Here is a 24,409-nt window from a genome sequence, read left to right as displayed (position 1 = left end):
AAGAGAGAATAAGAAAGAAAAAGAAAATAAGAAGTAGGAAGAAAATGATCTCTAAAGACTTTTCTGGCTTTAAAAATCCTTTGATTCCCCTTAATCTTAAGGTATGAAGAATAGAGATATGGAAAAATGGACACTTTGTAAGAAGAAGGTATTCTAAGATTAAAGTTAAGATGAATAAGGAAAAAATGGTTGATAAGATGAATGAATGAAAATAGAGGAAATAAAAGCAAAGCTCAAGAAAATAAGAAATATAAGTTATAAAGAAGAGCCTGGTGAATAAGAGATGTATAAGTGGTGAGTTGAAACTTTGGATAGGAAAGGGTGCTCTTTGAGAGAGGGATAGGAGAAGGGAAGAGATAAGAGAAAGAAGAACAGAGAGAAAGAAATGCACACAAAGGGTGTGCTGAAAGGAGAAGATGAGAGAAAGAAAGATGGGGAGGAGGGGGAAGAGAAGAAGAGGGAGAAGGGGAAGGTGGAGAGGGAGAGGAGAGAGAGAGAGGGAGAAAGGAGAGGGAGAGAGGAGGAGAGAGAGATAGAAACAGGAGAGACAGAGAGAGAGAGAGACAGAGAGAGAGACAGAGAGAGAGAGACAGAGACAGAGAGAGAGAGACAGAGAGAGAGAGACAGAGAGAGGAGTGGAGGAGAAGGAGAGTGAGAGACAGAGACAGAGAAAGACAAAGAGAGAGAGAGGAGAGGAGAGAGTGGGAGACAGATAGATAGAAACAGAGACAGAGGAAGACAGAAAGACAGAGAGAGAAGAGAGGAGAAAGAGAGTGAGAGACAGAGAAAGAGAAAGAGAACTAGAATCCTGCTGGAATGCCAAAGTGATGAGAATTAAAAGACTGAGATGTGTAGTTCAACTTCAGACAGTTCAGAGGAGGGCTAGGTTAAAAGATGGAGCAACCAAAGTCTTCTCAGCTGAAGCTCTTAGAGTGGGGAAGGGTTAAGGGGAAGTCAGGAGAGGGGCAGACAGACCTGCTCCTGTCTGCCTCACACCCTTTTCAGGAATTTCACACCCAAAGCAGAAACTGACACATGCTGAGCTCTGAGCAGCCCAAGGAGCAGCATCCAACATTAAAAAGCTCTTGGAAAAGGAGGAGGGATGGCAGGAACATTGCTGAGAACTTGGAGTGGAGAAGGGTTTCTTGGCCAGACTTAGTCTGCTCTAACATACAAAAGCTTAAAAAAGCCAGAGTGGGGGGAGGGGGATGAGGAGAGATTTGGGTTGGGGGACGTGGGATAGTGAAGGTAAATTTTAAGCCTCAAAGTTGAGATACTTGCAGCTTATAGTAGACCCAAGGCTGATAGAGAACTAAATATTGAATGTAACTACTCACAGGTAGGTCAGAGAAAGGGGTTATCACACGAACTTGAGGGGAAAGGGGACTCTAGGCATCAAAGATAATGGGAGGAGGATGTACCTAAGGAAAGACAAAGTTATGTCTTGGTTATATAGGGAGATAAAGAGACACCCCTTCCTGGAGGTGGCAGAAGGGTGGGGGGGAGAGGCCATAGCTGACACTGCCAGTATTATTAGTCTGGGGTGGGCTGGGTGGAGAGAGGTGGAAGCACAAGATGACTGGATCTTGAGGGGACGAACGAGAAGGAACGATGGTTACTGGGGATGGGGGGTGAGGTGAAATGAGAAAAGCAGTTCATTATTGGGGTTATGAAAAGAAGGGGACGATGTTGGGGGAGGGGGGACAGATCGGAGAAGGGAGGGGCAATGTGAAGTCCTAGGAGTTGGAGGAGGGAGGGGGTAGAGAAGCTCCTGGTGAATCCGGGGCAATGCTGGGGTGAAGGGCAAGATTAGATTGGGGTACAGGGATCTCAGGGAGTCGGACTCTTCGGGTATCAGGCGATAGGTGGTCACTGCGGCGAGCCCCGAAGGTAAATAGGAAGGGGGGCGAAGCTGAGTAGGTCCCGGGTTGAGACATGGTGGGGGCGGCGGAGCTGGGGAGGCGGTGCGGGGGGGGGGGCGGTCCAGGGCCGATCGGGAGGCGGAGCCCCAGAGCTGGGGGCTGCTAGAAAGAGACTCATTCGACTCCTTCCCTTCCAGCGTCCTTGTTCTCCTCCAGTCTCCGTCTCCACCACCAGCGTCCCCTGTACCCGCCTCTTGGTGCGCCCTCCCGGGCTGCAGCCCCGCGGCCCCCTCAGGCATGGCCGACCCGAGCAGCCCCGGGCTCGGGCTCCGGTGGCGGCTGCGGCTCCGGCTCCACCTAGGCTCGGGCTCCGGCCGCTCGTCTTTGCTGCCACCGCCTCCCTCCGCTCCCGCCCCACTGCTCCCTCTCCTCCTGCTGCTGGCCAGCGGGCCCGGCTCCTCTGCCTCCCGGGAGCCTGACAGCTCGTGCCGGCTGAAGACCGTCACCGTGTCCACGCTGCCAGTGCTGCGAGAGAGCGACATTAGCTGGAGCGGCGGCCGGGCCGGAGCCGGAACCGGAGCCGCCACCGCAGCCGCTGCCGCCGCGGCCGCCGCGGCGGCGGCGGGCTCTCTGGGCTCGGGAGGCTCGGGCTCGGGCGGCCCGGGCAGCCCCGCAGAGTCCCGGCTTCTGCTCTTTGTGCGCAATGAGCTCCCGGGGCGCATCGCAGTGCTGGACGACCTGGACAACACGGAGCTGCCGTTTTTCACTCTGGGTAAGAGGCAGAACCCGGGGTTCGGGGGAGGCATAGTGGGACCCAGAGGTGGGATCCGGAGCTCAGGATCTCTCCCTTGCTCGCTGGACTGTCTTTGGGATGTATCCTCACTGGGCATCACATTTCGGAGCTCAGACAATCCCCAGGGCCCGAAGCATCTGTTGACGAGAGAATCTCCATTAACTCTCGTGCATCTTTGGCTTGGGGCCCGAAGAGTTCGACCAGGACCCCAGGGGGTGTGGGGAGCGAGGTCCTTGCTTTGGATCTGGAGACTGTCCTGAACGAGACTAGAGAGAGAGAGTTGGGGAGGGGAGGGAGGGCTATGATCGGAGCTGGCTGGAGGAAGGGGCACCCTTTCACTACCATCAACTCTGTCAGGGGACCAGCGCACAGGTGGTTCTAGTGTGCTCTGGGAGGGGGAGCAGCTGGCAGTAAGGTGCCTGGGGATGGATTGGAGGGTGACAGCTTGTGGATTTGGGATTTTGTTCCCTTTGGGTATTGGAATGAGAGTTGGTGGGAGCCAGATTTCCTGCCGAGGGGACTTCAGTTCTTGGGATCAGAACTTGGACAACCTGGCTTTGGGGCAATGGAAATCTAGAGAGAACGGAGTGCTTCCCAGGACAGACTCCCGGACGCAGAGGGCAAAGAAGGAAAGCTCTCCCTTTACCTTTCCCCCTCCGGGGCGCTGTCGTGCTGAAAGAAGAGTTTATTAGTTAACTATGTGTGTTGGAGGAAATAGTGGAAACTGGGGGGGGGGGGGGGCGGGGAAGAGGGATAACCCCTGCACTAGGGCAATTGACCTCTCCTCACCCTTATCAGTAGCGGAACCTCCCGCTCTAGGGATTTGGCAAATCGGGAAGATCCTTTAATGAAAAATATTGCCTAGATTATTGTTTATCTGAATGTGCTCAGTATGAGGATGACACTCTTGTCCCTAAGGGTTTTTTCCTGGAAATCGCCGGGGAGCGGGGGGGGGGGGGGGGGGGAGGGAGAGAAAGGGCAGAACACTAGTGTGAGGTCTATCTCCGGGTCTGCGCTGACACAATTCCAGAGCAAATCTGGTCCCTGGCATTAGTATCTTCTGTTTTTTGTCTACTTATACCTTGTCTCCTGGTCTCTACTCCTTTCCTGGGGCACAGCTCCCATGGCTTAGCACTTGATTTGCTGCAAATAATAACTTGCAGGACTGAAAGAATACAGGGAAGGCAGAACTTAATCAGAAAGTTCCGGGGCAACTTGACGCCTTCTCTATTTGTCGAAGTCCCCAAGGAGCGTTTCCTTCAGGGCTATCAGAAAACTGGCTTGTTTTCTTCTTTTGTTAGCTTAATTATCTAGAACATTCAAAAATGTTGTTGTTGTTGTTTTTAATCTTCCTCTTTCTAGCTGTCTCCCTGTCCCTATCTATCCACTAATTTGAGCTCAGGAGAAAGATTTGCTAATAGAGTCTGTCCAATAAGACACAAGTTCACCGTTTACTATTTATTGAAGGACCCCTCTTCCCTTGGTCTGTCCCAAATTCTTCTCAGTTCTCCCTGGGAGGCAAGCGCTGGGGGATTTTGTTCTGGATGTAGATGGGGGGCTTTTGGCTTGCATTCCCATCTAGGAACTATTTGTCAAAAGATAGAGGGACACCCTTTCTTCCGATTCGATCAGCTCTTGTTCACTTGAGAAAGAAAACTTGGAGAGATGTCGAGGGGAAACTGGACTTAAAATAAGAACATATGTGTTCAAATTGGAGCTTTTCTTTTTAAACTATCTATGACCTTGGACAAGTAATTTCAACTCTCTGAGCCTCATTTTGCTCCTCTGTAAAATGAAAAGGACTAGACTAGATCATTTCTAAAATCCATTTCAACTCTAAAATGCTAAGGAGTGGGAGAAGATGCAAAAGAACGGGAGCAAAATGCCTGAATATAAATTGAATTCCTCTTTCTCCTTCTTTTCCCAAAGCCCTGGATTTTCTCCTCTATGATAAAATGGGGGGGGGGGGAGCAGATGGGCACTCAACACTGCTCTGCTCCATTCAGTCCTGTTTTCTTTCCTCTTTTAGCCCTCAAGTCTACAGCAACTGGAGTACTCTTAGCTTCCCTAAGAGAAGGATAAAGGGGAGGTGTGGCAAGTTTAAGGTTAAGTTCCTTCTGGGGGACCTCTCAGGACAGTTTATTTTATCTTTGTGTTCCTTCAGAGCATCCACTCTACTTAGAAAGATAACAGGGTCTTGAAGAGAAGATAATTCACCAATGTGGGTTAGCTTTGTGCCCCCCCCCCCCTTTCAACTAAGCTCTTGGAGTCCATTATTGGCTCCATGGTACAAATAGCACAAGAAATCTGGGACTGGAATCTTAGCCTGCTAGTAGCAGCCTTGGAACTCAGCAATCTATGATCTCTAAAGAAAAGCGGCCAGGGTTCCCTCTAGGCTCACTACTGCCCCCTTTCTTCATGTTCTGTATCTTGGCTCCTGAGGAAATAAGACCCAAGTCACTGAATTCAGGAACCAGAAGACTCCTTGAATTCCCCTCTTCCCCAGGATTCCACATTTAACAGAATAGAACAGACTATGTCACCCAACTGTACCAAGGTCTCCTAGTCCTAAGATTTAAACCCACTGGTTCAACAGATTTACAGACCCAAATGACAAAATTACAAGAGGAGATGTGACCTGCTTAGAGGAGAGGAGTATGAGAATCTCAGAACCTTGGGAGGTTCTGCTGTTTGGCTGCTACACTAGACCAGACTGAACAAGAGTTCTATGTTTTTTTTTGTTTTGTTTTGTTTTGTTTTCCATGTGGTCAAGATTTTCTCAGAAAAGCCATGATTTCAATGATTGAAAAGATGAAATCATGTCTTGGAAATAACTGGAAGCAGAAGTATGCTATAGAAAGCTAAAAAATCCTGAATTCTCTCAACTGTTTGCCATCTAGAATCCTTCTCCCCTCTTCTTCTAAGAATTTTCATTTTCATTAGGAACCTTTATAAATGTTTTGTGATTAGAGTGTACCAGAAATTATGGAGGCTGTGAAGTATAACTCTATTCCTTGAGGTTACCCCCTCATCCACCTACCTTGTGAATGATTTTCTCCTTCATCCTACTGTGATATGTTCCTGGATATTTGCCTGCTTCTAGGGTATACCCTCCCCAGCTCTCTCTTCTGCCCTGTGCCAGGGACCTGTGGTGGCTCTGCTTCCCGCTGGGGAATTTGGCGAGCATCGGCAGTAAGCAGATGGTTGGGGATGGATGGCAGGAGCTATGCAGAAACGGAGGCTTTTTATTTGTATTGGTCTGAGACTGTTTGCGGATAAACACTGGGTGCACAGTGAGCTTTGTGGAGAGCCTTACAACAAGTAAAAAGAGAAGATTTGGTATTCCTGCTATCCCCTCTTCCCAGTCCTCATGGTCTTAGAGATACTTGTTCTCTTACCTAATCAATTGATCAGTTTCCTGACTCTCAAGAATTCCCATGGCATATGTTTGTTTGTCCAATAGGAGTAGACATTTCTGTCTTGCTTCTGACCAGAGAGGATATCGGGAGCTTCTGAGTGACTCAACCTGTTGAAATCTGTGATTGTTGTTCAAGGAGAGTTGTCAGTAAAAAGTATCAAGCCTTTGCTGTCTGGGACGGCTAGAAAGTGGTGGTGTCTAATGAGGTTACCCTTAGATTCTTGGGGGCAGTTTATTCTGTTTATTCTAGTGACCCAGCATCACACTATTCAACCAACCCCTTGGGTGTTAAAAGTTCTCTTAGTTCCATAAAGTGAATTTTAAAAAGTAAAATATACCCCCTCACCAAGTGTGACTATTTATGTTCTAAAGATTTCTTTTTGCACAACTAATCTCCTCTGGAAGCTGGCTCTGAAATCCTGTCTTCATTTTTTTCCCTCAAGTTCTTCTCCCTTTCTTTCACCCTCTGTCCAGTATCCTAAACAATTTAACCTGCCCATGACTGATATGGAAATGAATTACAAGCAGTGTTTCTTTGTACATCTTCCCTGCTTTCCTTTCTTCCTTCTTTGTCAGGCATGACCTTCCCTGGATAAATAAACGGGCTTTTCCTTCCTGGATGGGAATAATTAAAAATCAGAAATGGATTAAGGGTCCTAAAGTCCATGTTTTCTAGTACAGAAGGCCTAAATGCAAAAATAAGCTGCTTCAAAAATAGAAAAGAGGGAAACTGAAATTCTGTTGGGATAATAGCAAAGCAAAAATGTATTGAACATCTTTTGAATGCTTGATACTATAGATGATACAATCCTCAATTACACATAGTCCTTGATTTTATGGAATATACCATATAGTTATGGAGATAGAGCTTAAAAGTTAAGTAATTAAAGAAGGGGAAAGGAAACCTATGTGGTAATACATCAAGGGTCCTTTCACTTCTTCAGGTGTGTATATGTTTATATACCATATAGTTATGGAGATAGAGCTTAAAAGTTAAGTAATTAAAGAAGGGGAAAGGAAACCTATGTGGTAATACATCAAGGGTCCTTTCACTTCTTCAGGTGTGTACATGTTTAATTTTAAGACAATATAAGAAATGCCAGTCACAAGACTATGTATAATTAAGTCATAGAGAAGTAAATCAAATGTCATTGCTTCAGAGGAGAAATCATTGGACTGAAATGATCTGGTAAAGTTTTAGTGGAGTGATATTGGCTGGGCCTTGAAACAGGATTTGGATATGCTTTGTGGTTTGGAGTAGAGCAGGGAAATTTATGTTACTCATTTGGAAGATGATAAGGGTCAAGAGGAAGGCAAATGAAATTGTGTTATTTGGAAATTACAGTGTTTTAACTTTATAACCAATGCAAGTCTTTGGTCAAGTCACTTATATCCCTGTGCCTCAATTTCCTTACTTCTGTGAAGAAGGGGCTGAGTTTGATAATGATATTCCTATTATTATATTTCTGTTTAACTCTGGAATATAGGTACCACAAATGATGTTACTTCCATTTTACACGGAGGAGGAAAAAATTGTGACTTGCTCATGGCCACATCATAATGAGAATAGGGGTCTGGATTTAAATCTAGATCATCTCTAACTTCCCTTTCAACCTTGACAGCTATGTGATGGTCATTCCACTTTTCTCCATTATCACCCTGATTTGTTAGTTGGAGAATTGGAGAAGTACTCAAATAGGAAAGAATTTGGCTAGAAGAGGTAGCTGGTTGGTCTCCTGTGCTCAATCTTCTCTTCCTCTTTCTTTTTCTTTCCCTCTCCCTGCTCCCCATCCCCAGCAGCACCTATCCACAGGCAGCCCAGATCTTATCTGGGATTTAGTTTTGATTCTACCATATACACCTAAATGTGTCTTTGCCACTCTACTTAATAGCAGTCATGGGAGGGGAAATTCAGTTATTTACCACCAGCTTTGATTCAGGGGAAAAGGGAAAAGAGAATTTAATAACCTTACTTTGTCTTAAACATCTCTCAGTAATTTTCTTTGTCATGTAAAACATGTAACTGAGGGGGTGTAGAGTGTGTTGTGGGGGGAGGGAATAGAGGGAGACAGAGAACTTGGGCACAGGCAAATACAAAGGGCTCATCTCAAGGTTTTTAGCTATAGGTCAGGGCTTCTTTGGAATTGTGGTCTTAAAGGACCAGAGAATACTACAGGTAGAAAAATGACCTCTTCAGATTAACAATTAGATTTCAGGATTTAGAGCTAAGAATAACATTTAGAGGTAATCTAATCCATCTCTTTCATATTACAAATAAGGAAACTGAGGCCCAGAAAGAGGTCACTTGTCAATATTTCCAAGATTATGCAGGTAGTTACAAAGCCAGGATTCACATTTAAGTATTCAAATACAGATCTTTTTTTGAACTAGGTTAATAGCACCTTCATCTGACCAGACTCCAATTGAGATGAAGTACCTCCCTTTACCAGTGAAAGTCAGGACCTTCTCTGCAAATTAAGTTTTTAAGACAATTGCCTAGACTTTTAAGAGGAAAATAACCTTCCCAGAGTCACAAAGCCAGTGACAGAATCAGCACTTGGACCCACCTTGTTTTCCTGGTTCCAAGTCCTGTTCTGTATATAGTCCACTTCTCCATATTCACAGAATGGGGCATACATTAGTATACATTTGGAATGCTACAATGTATCTTTTTCTTCTTTGCCTCACTATTTTGTCCCTTACATTTTTCTTTGTAATGTTATATGAGGATTTCCTAATAGTTGGGAGCATCCTGGGGTGTCTCTAGCTAGAGATTGGTGCTGTCAGGTAGCATGTTAATCTGATTCCAATCTTTCCTAGATCCCAATTCCCTCTTAAAATTCCCACTTTGCTCATTCAAATCTGATTACTGCATCTTTTTGTGACAGTCTCTGCAACCCAGAAGTAGTGTTCCTAGTAGTTTTTCTTTCAAGAATCTAGAAGCAACATAAATGTATTTTTTTTGAAAATTTAGATAAAAAAAGGAACTGAGATGGATGGTGATATAGCAGATCATTTTTCCCCCTGTTTAGAGGTTAAGATAGTAGGAAGAGGTGTGCTCCATCAGCTGAGGTGCCAGGGCTAAACACAGCCCTGATTTTTCTGGAGCCACAGAAGCAAAAGAAAACTACCGTTGTGAGCCGTGGTGTGGCCGAGAGCCTGACCATTTGTACCAGCTCAGAGTACTGAATTGGCCCTGTGGGAGGCAGCTCATTCTGTGTATCTTAATCAGTGTATGTCTAGTCCAGGAGTTAGCTTACTCTGAGTCGGCTAGCTTGCCCTGTTCCACAGAGGCTCCTATCTCCTAGCATCCCCTTTGTTAGAAACCCACTTAAACCTGGTTACTTCAGAAAGACCAGAGCAGAGGAGGGAGATGGAAAATGAGGAACTCAGAGGAAAATGCAAGCCTTGGGATGAATCTAACAGAAAGCATCACCATGACAGATGACTTTAATGATGTGTTAGAAAAAACTGAGTATATCTCAGACTCTGGACCCAGTCTGACAATTACAAACTCCTCTTCTTCTTTCCCGCCTTTCCTTTGAGGTAAGGTTAGGAAAGAAAGGGAGAGGGAAAGGGAGGGAGAGAGAGAGAGAGAGAGAGAGAGAGAGAGAGAGAGAGAGAGAGAGAGAGAGAGAGAGAGAGAGAGAGAGAGAGAGAGAGAGAAGGAAGGAAGGGAGAGGAAGAGAGGGAGAGAGAAAAGAGAGGACACAAATAGAGACAGAAGAGGGAGGCACAGACAGAGACAGAGAGAAAGGGAGGGAAGGAGAAAGAGAGTCCTCTGTTATCCTTGCAGGAATGATATTAGCTTGTAAAACACTTATGAATTTGGGGGTGACTTCTCGACTTTGAGAAGGAATACTTCCTTCTTCCTGTATTAATCAGAAGATCTTTGAAGAGCAAAGACAGAAAAAGATTACTTTTCCCGGGGAGGAGAAAACCTAGTGAGCAAAGGTATTTTCACAAGTCCTACAGCCAGAGAGGATAGAGTCTTTTTTAAAGAGCTGTTACTTTTCCAAGTACCTATACTGACCAGCTAGTGGCAACAGAAGATTAACTATAGGAAGGAAAGGGAAGCAACTCCTTTTTAACTGAATTTCCAGGCAATCTTTCTAGAGTATACTCAGAAAGGAGGATGAACAGTACTGTCTATCTCCTATTCATTTCTTATATACTTTATTCCCCCCACCATCATCCCCAGTCTCTTTTTTGGGGGGGGGAGAGCAGAAGCTGATCGGGTCCCATAGCATTTAAGATTCATATGATCCAAACAGTGTACTATGGTCGAACACTGTTTATGAAGTATAGAACCTGAGATTTAGTCCCAATTTAATTGTTTTTTTGCTTAAGGGCACATAAGTAATTTTTCCTCTCTAGGCCTCAGTTTCCTCATTTGTAAAGCAAGAGAGTTGTACTAGAGGATCTTTCTGTGATAATAGCAATAATAGATCTAGTCCTATGAATTCAATGTATATATATATATATATATATATCTTAATAATGGCTTGGATTTATACTTTTGTTCAGTTGAATCTCACTCTTTGAGGTTTTCTTGGCAGAGATACTGGGGTAGTTTGCCATTTCCTTCTTCATTTCATTTGCTGATAAGCAAATAAGTCAAATAGGGTGCAATGACTTGCTGACTATGTAAAGGAGATGGAATATTGGACTTGTCAGGAAGCTCTGGGTTCCAATACTGCATCAAATATTTACTGGATAGCAATTGATGAGTCATTTCATTTCTAGAAAACTCTTGTTTTCCCATCTGCATAATGGGAATAATAACACTGTAGTTATCTGTCTTGTGGACTTAAATAGGATAATATATGTTAAATTCTTCTGAAACTTTAATGTATTACATAAATGTTGGTTGCTATTATTACAAGTCAAAAAGAAGCCAATTATATAAGGCAAATATGAGTCCTGGACTAGATCCAATAATCTTCTAAAGGGGCCTTCAAAGTATTTTTATAACAAACTCAAAGAGAAAAAAAAAGAACCCCTGAATTATGTTACTTTCATTTATTCCTTTTGTTTTCATAGCATTTTATTTCCAGATATATTCATTTCCTTTCCCCTCCCTATCTACCGATTTATCCTTTGTAACAAAGAATATTTTTTTAAAGCATGGAAAGAACAATTGACTTCAACAAAACCAATCAAGACATCTCTTTTGGCTGACAGTATATAAAATATTTCATATCTGTAGTCCCCTAACTCTGCAAAACAAGTGGGAGTTCTCTTTTCCCAAGTCTTCTCCAGAGCCAAGCTTGGTCATTGTTATAATATTTTCATTTTGTTGTTACCCTTGCATGTTAAATAGAATCAGGGAAGAAAGGAAGTTGGTCTATCAGCCAGAAAACACAATTCTTAACTAATTATATGATTTTGAACAAGTCACTGCCCCATTCTGGATCTAATTTTCTGAATCCATAAAACAAAATTGGACTTGAAGATAGCTAAAGACTCTCTTTGAGCTGTGTAATCCAGTGAACAGAATGTTGGGTCTGAAGCAGGGAGGCTCCATTTCAATTCCCAGTTCACTCAGTTCACAAGGAAGAGCCTTACAACTTGGAGGAATTTAGTCTAATTCGCATTTCTTCTTTGTGCCTTAAATCTTTAAAATGCTTGTACTTCCTACCTCACAGAATTTTTGTAGGGGAAAAAATGATTGGGAATATTATAGATGTAGGAGGTATAATTCTGAAGCTTTGGCCTTCTTTTTGTGGTCCTCTTTTTATTAAACAAGGGATGGGGATCGTAGTTAAGAAAGTAGCCAGAGAAGGATGCCAATGGATGAATTTGGGTTTAAGTAAACTTTCAAGGATAGCTAAAGATTATAGGATTATAGATTTAAATCCAGAAGCATGTTTAGAGGACATCAAGTTCCTCCACCTAGTTTTACAAGTGAGGAGACTGAGGCTGAAAGACATTAAATAACTTATTCAATATCATACAGAAAGCAAATGTAAGAATCAAGACTAAATCCCAAATCTTCCCATTTTAAATCTAACATTCTTTAATGGTGAGGATTATAATGTAATAGATTTAATGCAGTGGGGACCTTAAAGACCATTTAGTTAATTTATTTAGTATTAGAGATGAGGAAACTGACTTAGGGAGGTTGGCAACTAGAAGGTACATAGATATAACTTTAGGCCTGGAATCAGTAAGATTCATCTTTCTGAGTTCAAATATGGCCTCAGACATTTTCTATCTGTGTGACCTTGGATGAGGTGATTTGACCTCAAAGGACACTGTGGTAGGGAAGTAGAATTTAGAACTAAGAGATGGAAGTCACTTTATCCCCTCATTGGATTATATTTTAATCCAATACTGTACTCAGTTTCCTCATCAGTAAAATGAGCTGGAAAAGGAAATAATGAACTATCCCATTATTTTTACCTAAAAAAACACCAAATAGGATTATGAAGAGTTGGACATGAATCAAGGTTATATAGGTATGTAATAAATGATAGAAGGAAAATTTGAATCAGTCCTCTGACTTCCAAGCCATTGCTTTCTCTCTGATTCAACAGAAGAAATATCATGTCACAAAGTAGGAAATGAATATTGTAGAATATTGATAATACTTGATATGATCAGAATATGTGTTCAAGAAAAATGGGGGGCTTTGAAGATGGAAAATTCAGGGCAAAATACAAGGTTGAACAACTTTGAAAAAAGGTTAAATAGCATTTATATAGCACTTTTTGATGATAAAGTATATCACTTCATTCAAGATAGATAATCTGAGAATTATACCCATTCTCCTATGAGAAAACCAAGGCTTCAATTGCATTGCTCACAAAGTAAAAAGTGAACAAATTTATTAAAGTGAACATATTTATTAAATTACTACTGTTTGTTAGAAGCCCATGTTCCTGAATTGCCAAAGTTAGTGCTTTCTTCTGTATTGAATTCAGAGGTGTTTAGTCTGGATATCAAAGTAAGTAGTGACCCATTCAAGATTTCTGAATAAATGATGCAATGAATACGATCTTTAAGAAATGTTAGTCTAGCCAAATGTGGATGGGAAAAAGAGAGAGCCTAAATTTAGAGAGAACAAGGAGGAGAGACTATTGCAATAATAACAAGCCATTTCTGGGGGAAGGGGTTCAAGATGCCCTTTCAAATTTTTAAGCACTATGTGAGCTGTTTGCTTTTATCATTATTATTATCACTGGCAGAAAGTCATAGAGACTTAGATCTTCACAGTTGTTATCCTTTTAGTATCCTCCTTTCAAGTATTCCTCTGTCATGTGAATATAAAGTGCAGAAACATTGAGTTTTTATTCTATTTCCCTCACCATCCTCATTTAAATAGTGAGACAGATTTTGTAGGAACTTTCTAAGAAGGGGCTCCAAAGGCAGCATGTCTAATTATGTAGCTGTTTCATTGTCACTGGGAGGTAAAGAGATGGGGGTAGTACAACCTGGAGAATACTAGCGGCATTTAGCCACAGTCTGCCTGGTCAGAGCCGTGTCCTGTATCTCTGCTATTCCCAAAGTAACCATTAGTCTATAAATGTATGCGCCCAATTGTCCTCTTTTCAATTTCCCGCCATTGATGGAGCTCAGTACCTCTGGGATTTATAGTCACTTCTGTAGACCTTGGGATTAACTGCATGAAAATCAGGCCTTGAAAATTGACTTGGAAAGCTTTCATCCTGAAGTCTCCTTCCCTTTTTCTTTATCTTTCCTCACCAACTTGTGCTTGGTATTGGTGGTTTGACCTCAAAGGACACTGTGGTAGGGAAGTAGAATTTAGAACTAAGAGATGGAAGTCACTTTATCCCCTCATTGGATTATATTTTAATCCAATACTGTACTCTATATTGTGTTTAATATTCTAATCCTCATATGGAAAGAGTACAGTGAGTGTACCAGAAATCATGTAGGACCCAGAAGTCCTGGGTTTAAATCCTGACTGCAATATTGACTAAATTTATAATTGTAGACTTCCACATTCTCAATCTGACTCAAGCTCATAGGATCGTGTTAATAAATTTAGAGCTGGAAAGGACTTTCTAGTTGATTAGTCCAAACTCCATGTTATATATGAGGACCCAGAAATTTAGGTAAGTGTCGTGACTTGCTCAATTTTTACATAGGAAAGTAAGACTACAGGTTGTTTTTGAACTTGGGTCTTCTGACTACACAATTAATGTCCTTTTCACTCTACTACATTCTTTCATTCACTAATACTTGGATCTAGAGTAGAGGTATCAAATATGACATGGAATGTTGAGGTTGAAACTAGATTAAAATGTAATTGAAAAACATTTAACAAAAATGCAATAATTTTAAACGAAAAAATGAAATAAAACATAGATAATGTTAATATATGTGGTATCCTAAGTCATTATATTGTATAAGGATCCTTAAATATGGCTTAGATTTATTTCTACTACCCCTACTTCACCCCTTTCTTTTTGGGTTTGATACCATTGATAAATGGAGGAATACCTGCCATTCTTCCTCCTTGTCACCCCACCTTGAGGACAGTAAGTATATGAGCATTTCTAATAGAAGTCCTGGAGTGACTGGAAAAGGTTGTTTTTTGTTTGTTTGTTTGTTTTCCGTTTCCTTTTCATGACTGGGACACCTAAGTGGCACAGTTGAATAAGTGTATTGTCCCTGGAGTCAGGAAGACCTGAGTTCAAATTTAGCTTCAGACACTTGATACTTACTAGCTCTGTGATCCTGGGCAAGTCACTAAACCTAGATTACCTAGTCAAAAAAAAAAAAAAAAAAAAAAGCAATCTCTTTCTTATGACTCAGACTCATTTTCTCCCAATTCAGGAAACAGGATATTGCCATTATCTGAAGTGGGTTCAGGAACAGGGAGAGGAAAAAAATTGAAAAAATCTTAGGATGGAAGAAATAGAAGGATGAGATAGGGGTATTTAATGAATTAATTTTGATAAATTCCTATTACTCTAACATTTGTATTACAGATGACAGAATTAAGATACCTTAGAGTGGCCTCCAAGGTGTAGAACCCGTCACATCAGTAACATTTTTTTTTAAGCACTTCTTTTTTCACTCTTAATATGTGAATATTTATTTACAAATTACACAATATAGTGCTGTGTTAATATTTAAGTAACTCAAAACATACACAAAAATAGAAGTTAATAATAATAATAATAATAATAGAAGATAAAAATAGAAGGATAAGCTAAGGGTAACTAATATTTGCTTTCAGAGTAAGAAGACTCTGGAATTTAAGTGTGAAAGTAGAATAATTAGACTTTTACTTTATGGAAAAAATCATCTAGAAACTGTGTGGAGGATGAATTAGAGAGGGGTAAAACTGAGGCAGAGGGTATAATTAGGAAACTATTGCAAGTGTCCGAGTGGGAAGTGATAAAGCAGTGAATGAGGTTTATGGTTGTATGGGGAAAACAAAAGGGAGCTATGTGAGTTATGGAGTGGAGAGAGAAAAGATAAAATTTGGCAACTGACTAGATTAGTAGAGTGAGGGAGAGTGAGGAATCAAGGCTGAACAAAGTTTGTGAACCCCAGTGACTAGAAGGATAGTGATTCCTTTTGCAGAAAATGGGCAGGTTTTTTGGGGGGAGGGTGGGGGTAGATAATGTAATGAGCTCTTTGATGCAGATGAAAATCTATCCATGCACGATGATCCTGTGAGACTTTTTTTGTCCCACTTTTAGAAATGGTGTGGGAGGTGACCTGGGGGAGGGAGATGGGCAGTAAGGTCAGGAAGATTCTTTGTCCTGCATTCAAGTGTAACTTCAGACATTTACTCGCCATGTGACCCAGATGTTAGGTGATCTGGGGATAGAGTGTGTAAAGGCTAAGATAAAACCATCTTCTTACCCTACAATGGGTTGATCACATACTCTCTGGGATCATGCCATATGCTCTTGGGGATGCATGAAGACTCAGAGAAGTGAAATGACTTGCTTAAAGCCACATAGGCAGTTAATAGCAGAGTGAGCCATAGAACTCAGTTCTTTTGATTCCTGGCCCAGTATTCTTTTCATTATAGCAGACTGGTTTGTTTTCCCCTAAGAGAGGATAAGAAGGCTGGAATTGAGCATTGATTCCCTGCTGTTTCTGAGGGGGTGGGAGGAGTATCTGGGGTTGCCTGAGGTCGGTCTGCACAGAGAAGCTCTTAGATAGTGAATCTGAAGCAGGTGGAGGGTGAGGATCCCTCGCTCCCTTCTCCTCAAGCCTGACAAAGCCTTGCTCTCATGCAGCCGGCTAAGTCACGAGTGGCTTTGCAAGCAGCCAAAAAGGGAAAGAAATTTTCCATTAAGTAGCATCAGCAGTAAAGAGATTTCCAGTCACCTGGTAATAGCTGAATTTAGGGGAATCGTTTCCTATGTTGGTCGAGGTGGGGACACAGTAATGGGAGGGGGAGGAAGGAACAAATTGTTCAGCTACAGCAGAGCTGTGAATTGGCTCTGTGTGTGTGTGGGGAAAGGTGATACATGTCAGGTGTAGCTATAAAGCAATCAAAATGATTATTTAACAACCAGCAGAACTTATCTATAGAATCATAAGAGAAGAATGTTAGTGCTAGAAGGGACCTTAGAACAAAGCATATTAGAATATAAAATGTCAAAGCTGGAAAAAAATATAGAATAAAGACTCAACATAAAATGTTGTGAGGGAAAGGATATTTAGAGATGATATAATCTGACCCCTTCATTTACAGATAGGGAAACTGAGGCCTTAGGGGAACGAAATTATAGAAATGGATAGCATTCCCTAAAAATATTCACCTTTACAAGCTGTATGACTGACTATTCCAGCCTTGCCTCCTTCATCCGAACAATAGCCGGAGCTCCTTCTAGGGAACTATCTTCAGAAACTGTGATTATTTCTTCTCAAAATTCTCAATAGCAGCAAGTCCGGATTTTCTGGAGGTGGATTTCTTGGAAATCATAGGTACTTGGTCAGCTGGGGTAAAAACAACAATAACAACAAGGTGAAGTTTTGGGAATGAGATTTGTTTCCTTAATATATGAGGTAAAACTATCTTTATAAGAAATTCTCAACAAAAGCTTCCTAAAATGTGTGAACAATCATAGCCCAAGAACATGTTTTGGGGTAGGATTATGTAGTAGTGAAAAAAGCATTGAACTTAGAGTTAAGAAACCTGAATTTGGATCACAATTCTGCTATTTCTATGTCCCCTAAGGCAAGTTATGTAACGTCCCATGACATGAGCTTCATTTTCCTCTTATACTTTCTGTCCAATTTCCTCAACTAAATTATGAGTACTTAGATGACTTTGATCCCTTATCATCACAGAAGGCTTCCAGGTAGCTCAAGGTCAAGAACCTACATGCTAAACTAACTGTTTGGACATGTATACATATATTGTATTTAATTTATATATTGTATTTAATTTATACTTTAACATATGTAACATGTATTGGTCAACCTGCCATCTAGGGGAGGGCAGTGGGGCGAAGGAGGGGGAAAATTGGAACAAAACGTTTGGCAATTGTCAGTGCTGTAAAATTACCCATGTACATGTCTTGTAAATAAAAAGCTATACTAATAAAAAAAAAAGTATAGCATGAGAAAGATAAATAAATAAATAAATAAAAGAATCTACATGCTAGAGTAATAATTGGAATGGGGTATATGGATCTTTGTCCCAGGTTTTAAACATCTGAGTGATATACTGTCTCCCTGCTATAGTCCTCTGACCCTTTTCCTCATGATTATCTCCATTGGTCCCACATGACATAAATGCCATTGCTCAACCCTTTTCCCAAGTTAATTGCTTGACATTTACTTTCTACTATCTTTCTCCACTTACTTTACCCAGGGATTGTTAGCCAGGCTGCTCCTTCCCCCAACACAATTGTATCTAACCATTGTGGATTATACTTTATACTCCCAAGGGTACTGCCAGGTTGGAGTACTTGGGGATTGCTTAAGACCTTTAGCATAGACTTGAAAATTCTAGGCATTTTGCTCACCAGGTGAGCTTTTCTCAGATCGGTCCAGCATTGTTCCCTCCCCAGCCAAGGTACTCAGGGCTTCTATCTGCAGAAACCATTTTAAAGACTCAAATGGTCCAGGGTCTCTTTTTCCTCACACAGCCTTCTGAGATCCCATCTTAGGGCTCTAGGTCTCTCCCATCTTTCATGAAATGAATTTATCCCTTGAGCTAGCATTTGTATTTACTATTCTGCAGAATACTGTTAGGCTTATAGTAGTGACATGATTTGCATGTTGGGTTGCATTTCCATGCATTTCCATCCCACCCCTAAGCTGAGAGAAGAGAGATTTGATCAAAAAGAAGAACAATTTCATTCCAAAGCGAATGACTAAAGAAAACCCAGAAGGCTACGTGAAGTATTATAGGCATGGTATTTAGGAGTCCATCCCTTCCCCCAAATCTCCCTTCACAATATGTGAGATTTTTGAACTCAACCTCTCAGTGCCTTAGTTTTTTCATCAGTAAATATGAGTAGCGTGGATGGAACAGTCTGTAAGGGTGCTTTCCAGTTTTGTGGGAGGTGGAATGTGTTGAAATGGAGGGAAGCCCTCCTCTACTGAGCTGCCTAAAACCTGGAGAAAGCAGAAGGCTGACTCCCTCCCTTCTCTTCCTTCTTCCCTCCCCACTTTCCCCAGTCCCCAGGGCTGAGAAGATCAATTCACTGACTCTGAACCCAGGTGCAACTCTGAGTTTTCAAGACCAGCCACACTCATTTGTTAGGGAACCTACTTCAATTACTTTCTCCCCTGTTTTCCCCTAGGGAAGGAAATACTGACGGCTAAGAGTAACCAATTACCTGCCTGCCAATAGCTGAGCTGTTACAATGTGTTTTCTTTTTTTTTTTTTCCTTCTTTTTTTTTAACCTCTTCGCTCCTATTTTTATTCTTGTTCTTTGCTGAGCCAGACTGACCTCAGAGTAGCTTTCACCTTTTGCAGGGTTGTCATTTCAAAGAAGCAGCAGTCTGGTGTAAGAAGCAGACCATAAAATATTCTGGATTAAATGCATGACCTCCATCAGGTTCTCCTTCTGGGGCTTGGTTTCCCCACCTATAGCATGGCAAATTGTTAGGATCCCTTTAGGCTTTAGATGCTAAGATCCTGAACAAGTCCTGAGATCTGGATTTTAGTTTTAGTCCTACTGGTAAATTGCTTCTTTGCTCCTCTGTGTGATGGAAGAATTGTATTTGTTGTTGTACAGTTATTTTCAGTTATGTTCAACTCTTCATCTTATTTGGGGTTTTCTTGGCACAAATATGGAATAGTTTGACGTTTTTTTCTCCAGCTTGAGGTAACTGAGGCAAACAAAGTTAGGTGACTTATCCCAGGTCACAAGTCTTCCCTACTCCTGGGTCTGCAGTCTGCCCACTGTGTACTTAGCTATCCTAGGACTTTTATTAGGTAGTTATTTAATATTCTTTCACTTTAAAAATTCTGTGATTCTTAGAATGCAGACTAATGCAGTATTTGGTGGCTGATTAGTACCTCTTGTTACTGTAGAAAATATTGAGAAAACATGTTCCACAATTCATGATTGTTTCCCTTTGGAAGATGGGCAGGCACATCAGAGTTAGATGGACCCTCATAAAAAAGTAAAGGAGTTCATGTATTTCTTAGATGAGACATCTGTTTAAGCCTGCCTTTGAAGTCTGGGTACAAGGGGAAATAATTTCTTTTTTTATAAATGTATGTATACATCTGTGTACACACATACACATATATGTATATAAATATATATATCTATATATAAATATGTTTACACATACACACACATATATTTGTAAGGGGAGCTAAAAAAAGAAATAGAAACTTCTGATAGTATAAAGCAAGGTGGGAAAGGAGCAGGTAAATTCTAAAAGTGAAATAGGGGCAGTTGTTTCTTTTTTTTTCCCTATGATTTGACATGATTGATAAAGCAATCCTCCCCAAAGATATCTCTAAGCAAATGATGCAGAATGATATTGTGCTGGGAAGAATGTCCTGAAAGGTAGGTTATATTTTTATTTTGTAGTTTTTATTATCTTGAAGAGCTGTTGTAACACGAAATGGTGTAAGAAGAACTAGGATCTGAGGCAGGAAGAGCTGGGTTCAGATTCTTCCTCTGATTCATAGAGTACATGCCCCTGGGCAGCATTTTCAGGAAACTCTCTTGTGCAGGTTTGCCTAGGGAAAAGGAACTCTTCACTGGGAGATGGATCTCAATCCCTTCCATCTTCCCCTTCCCAACCAAAATAGGAACCTCTATCATAGACTGTTAGAGTTTGAAAAAAAAGTTGAGAATATAAAATGTGAACATTTAGAAAAAGGTATAGCATCTTAAATCATCTCTTACTTTGCAGATGAAAGGATTTCATCCCAAAGAAGCCACCCAGATTATGTATTGCCAGGAGATTATTTGAGGCAGGATAGAGGCCTAGAGAGGACATCAGACCAATAATTAAAAGAACTAGACTCTGGTATTACTATTGTCATTAAATTTTTATATAGTTTTAATTTCTTAGGGCTTAAATTTACTAAATTTGTTTCTGGGAGAAAGGTCTAGGCCTTTGACTCAAGTACCCTATGTTGGAATCTTACCTTAGCCAATTGCTACCTGTGTAACCTGGGGCAAAACCTCAGTTTTCTTAAATGAGAGGATAGAGGTCACTAGATCAGTGGTGTCAAACTCAAATAGAAAGTAGAGGAGGCAGCTAAACAGGGTCCTTGTGGGAGGCATATTAACTTAGAAAAATCATATAATAGCATTATCAATATTTTATTATGTTTTATTTTTTATTTTTTTGTATTTTAATTTTAAATATTTATTTTTTTAAAAATATTATAAATTATTTTTAATCTGGCTCCAACCCCATTCCAGAGAAGTATGTTTGAAATTTCAAAATCATATGACTTGGATTCCAATTCTTTTTTTATCAAAGCTTTTTTTTTTATTTTCAAAACATATGCACAGATAATTTTCAATATTTACCCTTGCAAAACCTTGTGTTCCCAAATTTTTCTCTCCCATCCCCTCCCCTGGACAGCAAATAATCCAATATGTATAAAACATGTGCAGTTCTTCTATACCTATTTCCACAATTATTATACTGTACAAGAAAAATAAAATCAAAAAGGAAAAAAAATGAGGAAGAAAACAAAATGCAAGCAAACAACAATAAAAAAGTGAAAATAATGTATTGTGCTTGGATTCTAATTCAATGACCCTGCTGGATTATTCCAAATCTCTTTAATTTTTATACTTTGACCATAATTCCATTTCTCCTTCTTATTTATTTTTCACAAATGGGCCTGTGATTATGCAAGGCATTTATTTTCTCTTTTTTAGAGGTGGAGAGTTTAGGGCTCAGAGGAGTGAATTTTTCCCCCTTTAAACTGACACAACAATTATGTAACAAAGCCTTGATGAGAACCCAAGGCCCTTAATCTCTAGACCAGTGCTTCAAAGTCAAAGCTATTTTACTCTAAAGAGAGAAACAAATCAGTAAGAGATGAGTTGTTTTGCAGAAAGATGAAGTATTCATCTTTTAGGCAAATCAGACATAGCTTTTCCCTGGACCAGTCAGCTAGATACCTTCTATGCATTGTGTCTCACCCTGGCACCACTTTTTCTGGCTCTGATACATGTTAGTAGGAGTAGGAGAGAGAAGGGAGAATATCTTAGCTATTTGCCAAGTGTCCTAATGTTTTATGAGATGTTTAATATAATTCAAAACCCATTTTTAGTATATCTTGCCTAATAAAGTCTCCATCCCTGGGAACAATTGGAAATTTGTTTTGACTAAATGGGTGCCTTTTAAAAAATATCTTTGATCCTTCCCTTCCTCCTTTGTTTTCTCTAGTTCTCAGGGACATTATATTGATTGCTAAGTACATGAGTTTCTCAGTGGGTAAAGAAATTCTGGGGAAGAAAAAAGGGAAGTAGAGAGGGGAATAGTGTGAAGGATGCAGAGGAATCACAGAATCCATTAATGGGGCACTAGGGGCTAGGGGCAGGCCAAATAAAAAACAATTCCTCCTCCTCCTTCTACATAGGGTCATTTTCCTTGACCATCAGTTTCTAGAAAATGGCTTTAGGCCTGTGTTGAGGCCCAGAAGAATCCATGTTCCTAACCTCCTTCTGCCTTTGCCAATTACTGTATTTGTCTTGCTATATGAAATCCTTTTTATTTAGAGAGGAAAAAATGTTGCCAGGCTTTCCTGAACCTTACCAACTAACAATAGCTGAATGTGGCTGGGGGTGGGGATAAAGTGTGGAAGATGAAGGGAAAGGAGAAGGAGAGAGAGACCAGAGATTAGAATTACTACCTTAAATCTAGAGACTATCTATTTAGATGGCAAAAAAGTGAGCTATTTTCTGAAATATTTCAGAATCCTACCAGATAGAAAGACCCTCAGAAGTCATGTATTCTATCTCCCCCTATCTACTGTATCCCCCCACAGTCTTTATACTTCCAATAACTGAACCAAAATTCCTTAGCTATTTTCCAGTTTATAAATGTCTTCATTTCCAAAACTCTGTGCATTTTATGATGTGAGAATTCAATAACCCTTCATAATTAGCATAGATTATGGGTGGGTTATATGTGTGTAATTACGTGGGGGGGAGGGGAGAGTGAAGAGAGAGGTAATAGAGACATATAAGACAAGGTTCCTGCATTCAACTACCTTAGGCTGTAAATGAATAGAGAATACTTGTAGTCTATCATTAAACTTGAGCATGTCTAATGTACTTTCTAATAGCCTACTCTGCTATTGAACTTTATAACCAATAAGACTCCCATTTATGCTCCTCTACCACTTGTCCAGTCTCTAAAGATAAGATGGGAAGAATATTGGATAGACAGTCTGGAGAGTTGAATTCTAATCTTGTTATTTCCACTAGTTTGGGGAAAGGGACAGCCATGTTCTGTCTCTCTTTGGCTCTTCCAATCTATGCCTCTATGTCTGTCTCTCTGACCCCTCAGAGACAGCTAGATGTCAAAGTGAATAGAGAGCTTGACCTGGAGTCAGGAAGACCTGAGTTCAAATCTCAAACACTAGTGCTATGTGACCTTTGGATTCTTTTTTTTTTTTTTTAGCCTGTTTTTTTTTTTTTTTTTGACTTAGTTTCCTAATCTGCAAAGTAGAAAAAAATAATAATACAACCTCTTGAGCCTGTTGTGAAGATCAAACAAGATAATACCTATAAAGTACATTGCACAGTGCCTGACACATAATAATAAATTATGAACATTGCTATGGTTGTTATTACATAGTTTTCTTCACAATAAAATAGGGCTAGAGAAAGTTTTAATCTAAGCAATCATGTTGGAAGGGCAATGGCAAACATCTGATGATTCCCTACTGGCTCTGGCCTAGACTAGCCTAATTATTGGGCCACAAAAATATTTTGCTGGGATAATTTAGATAAATCAGGTCCTTGACTATTAGATCAAGTGTTATTTATCCAGATAACATAGTACTTTAACTGAGTTGAGATGCATGTATCTCTAGACCACAGAACCTTAACATTTTTTTAGGGATCATGGACCCTTTTGGCAGTCTGGTGAAGTCTATGGGATCCCTACACATTGTAACATGTTCATAATTGAAGGAATATTAATTTTTACTTAAAGGATATTAAAATATTGATTTGATTTATATTTCCCCCCATTCAAGTTCATTCACCCCTTGAAATCTATCTATGGACCATTTGGGAGTCCTTGGGCCCAGGTTAAAAATCCTTAATTAAAAGATCTGTCAGGAATGATAAGGATTCCAGTTCCTTGGAGACTGTAAGTCTTCTACAAATGTCTGCTTAGGCCCCTTCCCTTAGGGCTGGCTCTGCCTGGGACAACATAGAGGAGAGAGCATGTAGCTGCTGGCTTTCTTTCTGGGAGACAGGTGCAGATGGAGTTGTCTGATAGGAATACACCTGACAGGAATGCATGGGCCAGGCTTCCCTGGATGTTTCATGGAAGATTTATTAGTGTTTCTTTGAGAGAAAACTCCTGAAACCTCTCCCCTGTGAGTGATGAAATCTGTATGGAATTTATGAGGCTGGCTGCATTTTGCTCATATTCCCCTCCAGGAGGAATGGCCATAGGCTCTAATGGTTGCTTCCCTGTTTGGCCCTCTGGGTGAATTAAGCATAAATAAGACAGTGACATGTCCTTTAGGGGCTGTTGTGGTAGACCTCATCACCTTATGGAGAACAGCTCATAGGGGCTGTTTTCCCCAGTATTCCCTGGGTACTTTGGTGAAGGGAAGAGAGGAAATTGAGATGGTCTTGGGCTATCCTGAACAAGAGGCTCCTTGCTCATTATCTTTGAAAAGCTGTCTCTGGGAAAAAAGGTAATTTTCATTTT

General features: G+C 40.7%; 1 protein-coding gene across 1 annotated transcript in view; it reads left to right on the top strand.

The window, feature by feature from the left end:
- Positions 1 to 2,048: 2,048 nt before the first annotated feature.
- Positions 2,049 to 24,409, top strand: part of ASTN2 (astrotactin 2) — a 1,161,487-nt gene continuing 1,139,126 nt past the window's right edge. The window contains 1 exon segment of the mRNA XM_074292901.1: positions 2,049 to 2,634. Within this exon segment, the coding sequence (XP_074149002.1) occupies positions 2,160 to 2,634 (475 nt within the window). The 5' untranslated portion in view covers positions 2,049 to 2,159.

Source organism: Sminthopsis crassicaudata, chromosome 2 (assembly GCF_048593235.1).
Source record: "Sminthopsis crassicaudata isolate SCR6 chromosome 2, ASM4859323v1, whole genome shotgun sequence".
NCBI lineage: Eukaryota > Metazoa > Chordata > Mammalia > Dasyuromorphia > Dasyuridae > Sminthopsis > Sminthopsis crassicaudata.
The sequence above is the reverse complement of the archived record's forward strand: the minus strand, read 5'-3'. Positions and strand labels throughout refer to the sequence as shown.